At 42.6% G+C, this 12685-nt stretch overlaps 1 protein-coding gene across 1 annotated transcript in view; it reads left to right on the forward strand.

Moving 5' to 3' along the window:
* The window catches only part of GALNT12 (polypeptide N-acetylgalactosaminyltransferase 12), a 79030-nt gene that overhangs the window by 19109 nt on the left and 47236 nt on the right, over nt 1–12685 (forward strand). The window contains exons 3-5 of the mRNA XM_074985984.1: nt 445–634; nt 5458–5643; nt 10123–10240. Of these exons, the coding sequence (XP_074842085.1) occupies nt 445–634; nt 5458–5643; nt 10123–10240 (494 nt within the window). The remainder of the gene's footprint in view (nt 1–444; nt 635–5457; nt 5644–10122; nt 10241–12685) is intronic.

A 12685-nucleotide genomic window follows, 5' to 3' on the forward strand; every position in this document is an offset into this window, starting at 1 on the left:
AAAAAAAAAATCAATGTAAAGTTTGAAATGCTACTAACCATTAGGAAACTAATTTAAAGAAACGAGTTAAAGCATCCACTTCAGCAATTAAAGGCTGTAAAAAAAAAAAGGGGGGGGGGAAGCAAAGAGGGATCAACATGTAAACAAAAAGTCTGTTTTTAAATTTTAAAAATCAATTTAAGTAAAATATATTTAAAAATAAAAATAATTATTTTTGTCCCTCTCCTCCCATCTGTTCCCGCCCCTCCCCACCAATTTTACACTTCCTTTTCCCTTGTCTTATCCAGATACAGGGAGCATGCCAGGGTTGGGAGAAGGACTACAGGCCAGATCATACGTTACTTTTATCTTTACCAGTGTATTACAACAGTGTGTTAAATACTGTTTTCATACCCTACTGTATACAGTAATTTTTACAGTAATCTGTTCAACTTCTTATACCAGAGCATTTAAAGAAACCCTTGGAAAACTATGTGTCCAGTTTGCGCAAGGTGCGTCTTGTTCGCGCAAATAAAAGAGAAGGACTGGTTCGAGCTCGTCTTCTTGGAGCTTCTCTGGCGAAAGGGGATGTTTTGACATTTCTTGATTGCCACTGTGAGTGTCATGAAGGGTGGCTTGAACCACTACTGGAAAGGTAAAGTTATACCAAGTGTTTATTTTTTATTATTATAACTTGAGGGAAAAGATCACCTTTAATTGTTTGCATTTGTAGAAATAGTGAAAATATTATCATTATCTATAGTTACAGTGTGATTTTCAAGACAATGCAAGCATTGTGATTTGAAGTACAACAGAATGGTGAATATTCAGGTAATTATTTAACAGCAAATTTTGTTTCTTTATTGAACAGGTTAATAATGTAGGGGAATTAGAAGTCTGAAGATCCAATTTCTGTCTTCCTAGAAACAAAAGGTTATCAGGAATAGGAGGCAATGTTTTATGTGTAACGCCCAAACTTTTCACCTAATTTGGTGGCTGTGATTGAAACTGGGTAATGTTTTTTGGCCAGAACTCTTTTTTCATATTCAATGAGAATTTGTGTTGATTTTCGCAAATTATTTCCATTGGGTGGGAGGAGGAGGAGAATAAATTCAGAAATGTCAAAATGGTGAGTTTCAACATTTCCACAGTGAACAGTTTCAGTCTTTCAGGCTACGTTCACAAGGGTACTTGAATTCATGAATCAGAGGTGCTGGCTATGGTATTGCTCCGTGCACACTATAGACCAGACAGATTGACCTCAAGTCTCTTCTCCAGAGCAGGGATTCAAATCTGGACTTTCCACATCCCATGTGAGTGTTCTAACCACTGAGCAATAAAATATAAGGAGGAGCACCACTGTGGCTTCTTCTTGGCCATTTTGTGAATGGGCACTGATGTGAATTTAGTCCTTTGCTGTTAATAGAAAAAGCTTCAAGTGCCCAAATTGAAATGATTTTTTTCAGTTGTTTGGAACTGCCCGTGAACCAAAACAAATCCATTATTTGCACTGTTCTCTTGGTGGCTACATGGTCAGATGGATAAGTGTCCCAGGAACAGTTTTAGAGAGATGTAGTTCAAGACAGAAGCTGTCTATCTCAGTGCAAGATACACATGCACAAGTTGGAAATTAGGGCAAAGAAGAACTTGGCGTCCTATTTTTCAAGCAATCTATCTTTTCCAATATGTATGTAGAGAACAGGGTTGGGCAAAAATTTTCACAGAGGAGCCGCTCCCTAAATTGCAGGCTGACTCTTGGCCCCTGGGAACGGGTGGGGCTGGGGGTACTACAGAGAGAGGCAAAAAGAATTAGTGTATGAAAGAGAGACACTTTCTGTGAGAGACAGACTGTAATACAGTTTGTCACATCTACACGGCAGCACACACTGTGCACAGATTGAGTATGTTTGACAGTCTCACAGTGTGCGTGCTGGCTACTGCTGGGTAAGTTTCTCAGAGAAGCCACCCTCTGCCTCTTTAAGGGAAATCTGTCCTGCTCTGGTGTCTCCCACTCCCCTGCTCTGCCTGGCTGACTCACCATCCAGGCTTCATACTGGAGCAGCTCTGCTGTGTGACACCCTCTCCTGATCTGCAGAAATGGTGTCCAGGGGCAGGGGAACACCCTGACTTCAACGCTATCCTCTCCCCGCCCCCTTCCCTCTGCACAGCTATCAGGAGAATCCTAGGAATAGCTCAGCTACAGATAGAGCAAGTAGGGGGCAGGGCAGCTGAACACCCCCTGCTGGCTGTAAATAGGCATATTCTGCTAATCAGCTGGGCAGGCTGAAGAGAAATGCTGGGATCCAGCTCCCAGGCATGATTTTGCCCACCTGTGCTATAAAATAACAAGGGCTGGGTGAGGCACTATGCAGAAAGTTCTGAAAGGGGAAGAATTAAGACACGGAGTACGCAGACTGTAATTTGAATCCTGCATATAATTTCTGATGTGTTGAGTTACAGTTGTCATTTAACACATGTACTACCCCGATCACAAAAAAGATGCAGAATACAAGTCTTCATTTAGCAGAACAAATTATGGCATTATATTAAACCCCTGCACATTACATTAAACTATTTGTAATGCTTTTGCAACTGCACACACATACTACATGTCTACTAAATACACTTGTATAGTTTTCCAAGTTTGAATGGAGCCATACATATTCCCATAGCAGAGTTTAGCTTCTCACAGGCTCTGTAAACAATGCCATACTTTTTTGCTTCTTTCAGCTGCTCAGCACCACATCCTGATCCGTTCCAATGCCAGAGCAACACTTGCAAATATTTACAATGCCAACAACAGACTTCATGATGAGTGTATTACAGATAGGGAGACTGTCCTCCATCCTGCCCAAAAGCACCAGCTCTTGCTGAGACTAAAGGACATGATTCAAACCCATTGAAAATCAGTGGAGACTCCCAGTGAGTATAGTGGACTTTGAAGAAATGGCCAAAAAGAACAACTTTACAAAAAAACATAAATGAGATTTCCAAAATTGTCTTGTCCTAAGGGGTGTGGAAGCATGCATCACAGTGGCATGCAGTGGAAATATATTACTAAATTCTTTACGCATGTATGACAGCTTCCCTCAAAGTAAATGGGTTTTTTTTTTTTAAATTGACCTGTTACAAACAATGTGTCTGGTTTGTTTTCCCCTAATTTTTGCCTATGGGACAAGACCATGTGTGGTAAATTCTGGACATATTAGATTAATTGTACCAGATTAAGTGGAAAACAGCAGGGAAAAGTGATTAAAAGAATCAGGATGTTAACATCAAGCAATTGAAGAAACAACCTTACATATGAAGAGGCGGTCTATAAGTAGTATAGGGAAGCCAGAAGATGGCAGTCTTAGGAAGGAGTTTGGATAAAAAGTCTTATTTTCTTTACTGAAAATTGTAGTGAATTGCTTTCCATACAACTGTATACAAGTCAGTCTTATCAAGTGATCTCAGAATCTGAATCCCTTTCATTGAGGAGGCAACGTAAATTAACTGTTTCTTGCTTGTGTAGTGAATATCCTTTTTGTAATCTAATCCAGTCTTCATTTGTGGAAAAAGTACACTTTTTGTGTTTGCTTACCTGCTTTCTTTTGTAATCACACCTGTGTGGCAATGACCATTTTATTTTAACATACAGCAAAAAGTTTCTCGGATTGGATGGAAAAAGTTGGTTTCTTTAAGTTGTGTGTGGATCCTACTGTAAGTGAACATGCACCTCATCATGCGCCTGAGAACAGACCTGTTTTGAATAGCTGTGTCCGTCAGGGTGGTACATGCCTCCTGTGCTTACTCCCATATGAGCACATAAAGGGCTGGGTGTCTTCATCCCTTTTTTTTGTTGTGCCTGCTAGTTCTTGTGCCTTCTGAAGTTTTTGTAGCCACTTCTGTTCGACTGTACTTGACCACCATGAACTGATGCAGTGCATCAGGACTGAAGTCTGTTATTCAGACACTGCCTCACAAACACACGCATCTTTGTATAGAATTCCTAATTGTGGCAGACTCCAAACCTGCAGGCTTCAAGCCTTGTGCATCTAGGGATGGATTAATCCCTCCAAAGGATGGGCACTGTTGCACATTCTGAGAAGATGTTTGGTATGGTTCTCTTCCTCTCCTGGAAAATATAAGTGGAGAAATGCAAGGTTTAATTGCCATCTAAAGGAACGGTCCACAAAGGTCTCCTCACACCCTCAGGAAAGGAGCTCTGTAGTACTACTTGTAGGTGAGCCAGCATCACGCTGAGCACACAGGGGATGCCCAAGACTAGCGTGGAGACAATGGTGCTGAGGAAAGATCCAGCAACAAGTTCATTGTGGGCCCTGTAGCAGGGGCCACTCCAAACATGGGGGCAGAAGCTCAAAATAAGAGTGCAGTGTCCTCCCATAAGGACAAACACTGCTAACTCTGCAGAGAGGAACCCATAAAGCCACGTGCGGTGTCCAGGCCTGAGATCTGCATGACGGCTAAGTGAAGCAACTCGCTTTTTTTGACACGGGAGCCAGGTTGGATGCCAAATTCAGGAGAGCACTGCTTCAGTTGATTGTAGACAGATGCATTTGAAACACTTCATTCCACTGTTAATGGAGAATACAGCTTGTCTGTCACCTACAGAGGGAATGTCCACTCTGACATCTATTCACAGAAGGTATGGGGCACTAGAGTAACTATATTTCTTGATGATGCTGTGCTGTGAGTGGGTCACACAGCACACCTGCCATCCCTGCTTTTAGGAATCTTTGGCAACATGAGCTTTGGATTGTGAGGGAATTGAGGGAGAGTTGCAACCATCCTTCCCTTTATTTATTCTGTCATATAGATAGGCCTTACCAATTTCACAGGCATGAAAACACATCATGGACCATGAAATAGACTCTTCATAGCTCTGCCTGGGCTGTGGCAGGACAGGATTTGTCCATCCCCTGCACAGCCATACTCTGAGTGGAGCTCAGGCCCACCTTCACCTCTGAGGACCTCCCACATCTGCAGGAAGCTCCCCATTTGCTGCCTTCAGAGTCCAGAGAGGGTGGCAATCCCACAACCCATCTATAGTAGTTTTGCTGCTGTCCCACCATCCCCTTTTGGGGTGGGACCCCTATAGTTCCAACACCTGGAAATTAGCAGCTTTCAAATCCTGTGGCCGTTGACTGTACTGGACTGTGATTTTGGTAGAGCCCTATGTGTAGAAGCACCAGGAGAGACAGAGCCCAAGTGCAGCCATGGGCAATGAGTGAAAAGTCTTGTCTTCTGTGCCCGAGGTACATATACACTTACAGTGGGATCTACACTAACAGTATCTGGAAAAACCACAACTACTACAAGTAACTGTTCCTTACTTGTATCTCAATATTTGTAAAAGGGGTGTAAAATGTTACTTTATATTAATAAGCACTTTCTTTAATTGTGCCATTTCTGGTTTCTGCTAACATCAATACAAATAATATATATATTTTTTCTTTTGTTTCTAAAATAATTTAGAATTGGGGAAGAGGAATCAGCAGTTGTGTGTCCTGTGATTGATGTGATTGACTGGAATACGTTTGAGTACTTGGGAAATGCTGGGGAGCCACAGATTGGAGGGTTCGACTGGAGATTAGTGTTCACTTGGCATGTTATCCCAGAGAGGGAGCAAAAACAAAGAAGGTCCAAAACTGATGTAATCAGGTGAATAAGTTATTTGCTGCATCTTCATTTTAAATGTCAAATTTTATACATGATTTTAATTTCAGCTGAAGATTAAAAAGTTGTATAATTGAGGACTTAGCTAGGTATTTTTTTTAATTTTGCTTTTTTCTGGTTTCTAAACTACCTCCAGGTCACCGTGCTTTTGGCAAACTTTTGCTTTTAAAAAAAGAAATCTGCGTGGCTTTTGCTTTGTAAATTGTCATGAGTGCAATTACTCATGAAGTCTTTCTTGCCATAGAAAAGAAGTTTACTTCTAAATCTAAAGGAATGAAAAAAAAAACACTTGAAAAAGATAAGGATAAAAGATTTGGAAAGACTAACAAGTGGTGATTTAAGCACGCAAATAAGAAACTTGGCAAACAAGCAAGAGGCAGTAATTAAATTGAATAATATGATTTGATAGTGCTGAAACAGATAACTTTATCTCATGTATTAGTGGCTTAGTTGTCCTATTAGGACAGCTGACAAAATCCATTCATCTAGAGTGAGTAGGAATTATTGTTAGGTGAGTGTCTTCAGTTTGTTCAAAATTGCAGCCTTCAATAATAACTTAAAAAATTAAAATCCCAAATATGAAAAGTGTAAACAACATAGTGATGTCTTTCTATGCTTTGAAGGGAACAACTCCAGAGAAGAGAGAGCAGGCAGGTGCATGATGCTCAGAGCACTGGTATATTATGGCTTGCCAGGTAGTCTGGGCCTCTGTGTTCATAGGTTTTATTTACATTTTTAAGCCTTGCCTATTAACAACAATGGGTTTAGTCAGAATAGGAATGACTCAGCATGAGTAAGGGTGGCAGAATCAGGACATATGGGCAAATGTGCATCATCTTTTCTTTGAGAGTCCTTATACCATCAAGTATTCTCATTTCAGTAAATGGACATACTCATGAAGATATGCATAAGGGTTGCAATAATGGGTCGTAAATGAGAAGCTAAAATGGAAGAATGCTGTCATTAGGAGAAGACAATGAAAGTGATGAGTAGTCATGCCTCTATATCCAAAATGTATCACAGGCAACAGAAAATATTAGATGAAGAGGTTTTCATGATCTATTAGGCAAAGCTGGGGAGTGTTAGCAGAAATAAATGATCCATTGTATGTGGTTAGTGTAGGCCTCCAGACATTAAGCTACTGGAGAATGCTTTTCTTGAGGAAGGCTACATTAGTTTGTATGAAAAAAGTAATTCTTCAAGATCAGGTTCTATCTACAGATATGAACCTAAACAATGAGGGTTCTCCCTTTATTCTCAAGCTAAACATGACCAGCTCTTCAGCTGATGTAAGCTGGAGTAGGTCCACTTACTTCAGTTAGCTAGTATCAGACGGGTAGCCGTATTAGTCCGTATCAGCAAAAGAAGGAGAAATCCTGTGGCACCTTATAGACTAACAGATTTATTGGAGCATAAGCTTTTGTGGGCAAAGACCCACTTTGTCAGATGCAACACTCGGGGCTTGTCTACACTAGCTCCCTACATTGATGGGAGCATGGTAAGTAGGGTGATGGGAGTTTATTAATGAAGTGTTGCGGTGCATATACAGCACTTCATTAAGCATATTCCCCCCGTGGCAACTTTGAAGTGTTAACCTTCGAAGTGCCGGCTCGCGTCTAGCCACGGCTCATCCACCAGTACTTCGAAGTGCCTGGGGTACTTTGAAGTCCCTGTACTCCTCAAAATTTTGCACCACACCACTTCATTAATAAACTCTCAACACCCTACCTACCATGCTCCCTTCAAAGTAGGGAGCTAGTGTAGACAAGCCCTCGGTTACCTACACTCTCTTGCACCAGATCTGGCCCATTAAATTATGTATGAAATTTTCAAATGATACTTTAAACAAACATCACACACACTAAGCCAAGCTTCAGTTTGAACTTGTGGTACATTTTGGGAAGAGATAGGATTTAGAATCATAGGATTGGAAGAGACCTCAGGAGGTCACTAAGTCCAAACCCCTGCTGCAAGCAGGACCAATTCCCAACTAAATCATCCCAGCCAGGGCTTTGTCAAACTGGGACTTGAAGATCTCTAGGGAAGGACATCCCACCACTGCCCTAGGTAACCCATTCCAGAGCTTCGCCATTCTCTTGGTGAAACAGATTTTCCTTATATCCAACCTTGACCACCTCCACTGCAACTTGAGACCATCACACAGTGTATTTGTATTAAATGTCTACAGCTCTCTGTGATTGTATAACATCCTGTGTATTGCTTGGTGACTGCTGCCCTCCACGTTGGAGCTGCTATAGCTCAGGAACGGATTATGTGCTACAGGAACAAGGCACCTCTTCAGTATTTGTAACCTCATCATTTAGTTAAGGGCTGCTGTCTTTACTTTCAACCCATCATCCAAATCCTGCATCAGATATAGAAATGATTCATTTCTTCCCAGCCTTTTTAGGGCTCTTCTAACCATAATTTCCAAGTGCCTACAACCATTAATGAATTTCTCTCCTCTGAGACGTAAGAGAGCATTATTTTTAAAGATGGGAAAACTCAGATAGTTGTGCAGTACTTCTCAACCTATTTTGGTTCACAACCCAAAATAATAGTTTAAACATATAACAAAAGAGCAGTCATGTAGCGCTTTTTTGTTTTGTGAAGATACAGACTAACATGGCTACCTCTCTGTGTTTAAACGTATGTATTCCACAGCTCACCGAGTCACAAGATCTTTTGGCCACAGAAGTTCATAGGATTATTTTTTTATCATGGTAAAAAAGAGGATAGTTTTGAGGTGCAGGGTAGGAAATGTTTGGAGTCATGGCACTGCTGCTAAGAGATAATACAGGACTCTGGGAATTACATATCTTGGATAAGGGTAGAGTTAGTGAATAGAGCAGTAGTGTTGGGTGGGGGAACTAGCTTCTGAATGTAGTGGGACAAGTTAGCTGCTGATGGAGCTTCTTCTTTCTTTTCTTTTCTGCCTCACCTTGGTCTTCCAGAATAGCATGCAGTTAGTGAGAGAGAAAATCCTGCTTCAGCGGTTTTCCTGTTAGGCTTCCATTTTGACCTCTTAAGGTGAGCTGATCACTAGGGATAAAACTTCATAGTTGTCTAGGTGTTGTAATCGCAACCTATTTAAATTCATGTGCAAAAAAGATATCTGTATTTGCCGCTTTAAACTGACCAGCTCTTCCCACAGCTGAAAATAATTCACAGACAAAGCCATATATATTCACTTTTGTGCAGATGGCATTGCCCCATTCGAAATGACAGACTTTGGCTTCTTTGGCAGACTTTTTGACTCAGAATCTGTCAAAATGGCTATTTATGTCAAGTTTTGTCCTCTCCAATTACATTACTTCGGCACTATGAACAAATTAAAAAAAAGAAAAAAAAGAAAAAACCCCATGGCTACGTCTACACGTGCAGCCAACATCGAAATAGCTTATTTCGATGTTGCGACATCGAAATAGTCTATTTCGATGAATAACGTCTACACGTCCTCCAGGGCCGGCAACATCGATGTTCAACTTCGACGTTGCTCAGCCCAACATCGAAATAGGCGCAGCAAGGGAACGTCTACACGTCAAAGTAGCACACATCGAAATAGGGATGCCAGGCACAGCTGCAGACAGGGTCACAGGGCGGACTCAACAGCCAGCCGCTCCCTTAAAGGGCCCCTCCCAGACACAGTTGCACTAAACAACACAAGATACACAGAGCTGACAACTGGTTGCAGACCCTGTGCCTGCAGCATAGATCCCCAGCTGCCGCAGAAGCAGCCAGAAGCCCTGGGCTAAGGGCTGCTGCCCACGGTGACCATAGAGCCCCGCAGGGGCTGGAGAGAGAGCATCTCTCAACCCCCCAGCTGATGGCCGCCATGGAGGACCCAGCAATTTCGACGTTGCGGGACGCGGATCGTCTACACGGTCCCTACTTCGACGTTCAACGTCGAAGTAGGGCGCTATTCCTATCTCCTCATGAGGTTAGCGACTTCGACGTCTCGCCGCCTAACGTCGAAGTTAACTTCGAAATAGCGTGCACGTGTAGACGCAGCTCATGAGTTGAGAGATCACCTCCAAAGAGAGTATCCCATTTTAAGGGCTTAATCCATTGACATCTGAGAGGTTTGTCATTGGCTTTGAGGGGGGGCAAAATTAAACCCCTGTTTTGTTGAGGGTGAGTAGAATAGCTTTTAATTCATTACAAAGCAACTGGGTACTGTGATGACACTAAAATATATCTTGGTTTATCTTAATGTTATGTTTACTTCCCCGGAATGTTGGGTTTTTTTATGTGCATTCTTAATGAATTTCAGGAACTCTTTTCCAATATGACTTTATTTTTAACAAATTAAGCTTAAATATTATATCACTTGGATGCTTATTTGATGTGTTGTGAATTGTTGTTTTGTAACTAGAGAACAGTTAAGAAAATAGTAGAGGTGTGTGTAGATTTCTCCCTCCTGCTCCTCCCCATCCAATCCAGAATTATTTTTCTTTTTCATAGGTCTCCAACCATGGCTGGTGGATTGTTTGCTGTCAGCAAAAAATATTTTGACTACCTTGGTTCTTATGACACAGGAATGGAAGTATGGGGAGGAGAAAATCTTGAATTCTCATTTAGGGTAAGTGATGCAAGCAGTAATTTTGTCTGAGGGTAAAAACTGGCTTTATCTTTCACTTGTTTCTTTATGTCTTCTGCACAGGGGGCTAGCTTTAACACAATGGCAGTGTTTGCACAGAGATTTCCAAGAGTTAGTTTGCGTCTTTCTTGTGCTCCTGAAATTATATTTACCCCTACAGTGGTCATTTTGGAAGCAAAATGTGCAGAAATGTGCTTTTATTCAGAATTTAGGTGTAGAATTTTGAGAAGCAAGATGATGACCCTGTTGGAAGTTTGCCTTTTCTTTACCGTGAAGTCAGAGAGGATGGGAGGAAAGAGAGACATTTATAGCTACGTTGACCAGTGTTCCCTCTCTTTTTTTCCAACCGTGGGAGGAATAAATTTTCTTATGTGCACCAAGGCTTCAAGGGATGTGCATCAACAGTAGGAACATATGCTGCCAGCTGTGGGCACTCTGCTAATGAGCTAGATGGAACTTGAATTTCTCCTGGGCAGTCACCCAAGCACTTAGCTTAAAGGGAACACTGCTGTTTATCCACACCTGGAACTTCTATAGTAGTTGGAGTGAGGAAACCAAAGAGAAGAGAGGTGCAGCAGCTACTGATGGAGCAGTGGTCAGACTGTTCCTGCAAGGCTTTCTCTGTTTTAATGTTAAGAATAGACTGGGGGCATCAACAGCAAACCCCTTTGTGAAGACAGTGAGGAGGAGTCATTTGTATCTCTCCACCCTAAGTAGTTGGGGCCACTACCAAGAGGGCTGGCTTAAAGAACTCCCTGAAGGGGATCAGTGTTAAGCTGTAGCCCAACTTAAGGTCACAGTATCAGCTTATGTGGGCTTCAGAACTGGGTATTTCAGATTTTATTGTTTTTACTCATCTCTAGAAAAGACTTTTGGCAAAATGGGTATCTTTGCGGTGTATCGCTCTTTCTGGTTGCACAACATGTCTCAGAACTGATTACTCGTAGGTTAATGTCTCCCACCCCTGGAATCTGGAAGTGGTCCATTATTGTTGCTGGAATCTTCAGGAGTCTGCTTCTGACAGAGAAACAACTTGGTGGTTCAGTTTCTCCTATTTTGGTTTAAAATCTGTATTTTTATTCATTTTTGTGCAATGGTGACTTAGTCTTCCTCTTCGTCTTCCTTCTCATCTGGTTTAGATTTCAAGCACATGGATGTGTCCCTGTAGTGCCCTCCTGCCAGACTCTTCGTCTCCATTCAGGCATGACTGAGCTAGCCTCCAAACACCTGGGTTATATGTAATGCGGGGCAGCACTTTCAGGTTCTATCCTACAGAGCATGAATTATGTCTTGCCTGTTCCCCAGGCAAAGTCTCAGAGACAACTGGGCATGTCAGATCCCTACCCTGCCCTGTGAAGCCACAAATGTGAATTTCAAGTATCGAAGCTTTGAGGAAGAGACCCTAAGGCCAAGGAGGAAGTTATCTGGCCATCTCACTGGGCAGGTCTCATAAAAGAACTGGGCTGGAGGTGGAGAAAACCCTGAAAGGATCCAGATACTGATGCGGTTGTCTGCCCCTTTGGGAAAGTAACAGGGTTATACCCAGCACCCCTTCCTCATGTTAATAACTGGGGGGAGTTTCATGATACTCTGGGTAAGTGCTGCAAACCTTGAAGACAAAACCACAGGTGTCCTTCACAAGGTTGTAATAAATAATATTAATGAACAAGTGGGGTGACAATTGGGCATTAACCCTTTCTTCTGTGCTTTCTCCCCTGAGGAACTGTTTGCTGGGTCTTTTCTCCTACACAGAGGCTGCCTCACAAGGCTCTGTACCATGATTACTGCCCCCTATCTCCTTAAAGCAGGTCAAAACACATGGAGAAGCCCCTCCCACCTGTGAATCCCTGCCTCAGGCTGCGGCCTTCTGGGATTTGTGCCTGCCTGGCTCTCAGCCTAAGGGCCCTCACTCTGCCAGAGACAGTGGCTACGAGTCAGGCAGCAGTAAAATGGTATTTGTGCCTTGTGATCATCAGCCAGCCCTTGCTCTGCCAAGGAAAGGGGTTTCCCTCTCTCCACACCTCTCCCCTCCAAGGATAGCTCTACATTCAGGCCTTAGGAGCAGCAGGCAGTCTGTGCCTGGGACTGAGGCATTTATGAATTATATGCCCTACAAAGCTACACTTCAGGGGATTCTAGAGAGGTAAGCAAGAATTCCCATTCTATGACCAGATGATTCTGACTGACTAAGGAAAGCCCTGAGCAGTACTAGGTGCTTCTGAAGCACCGCCTGGGCTTTGCTTCATCAGTAGCTGTTGCCTCTTTCTCTTCTCCCACCCTCTGTCTCACTCCAGCCACTAGAGACTTTCCAGGTATGGGTCTGTATAGTTATAAACTTGGGTGAGACACCAGCCACAGCCATGTCAAAGCAACCACAGCCCCATCTGTGTCAGGCAAGCTTGCCTGGAGCACTCCCCTCCACACCTG

This window comes from Carettochelys insculpta, chromosome 2 (genome assembly GCF_033958435.1).
Source record: "Carettochelys insculpta isolate YL-2023 chromosome 2, ASM3395843v1, whole genome shotgun sequence".
NCBI classification, from domain to species: Eukaryota; Metazoa; Chordata; order Testudines; family Carettochelyidae; genus Carettochelys; species Carettochelys insculpta.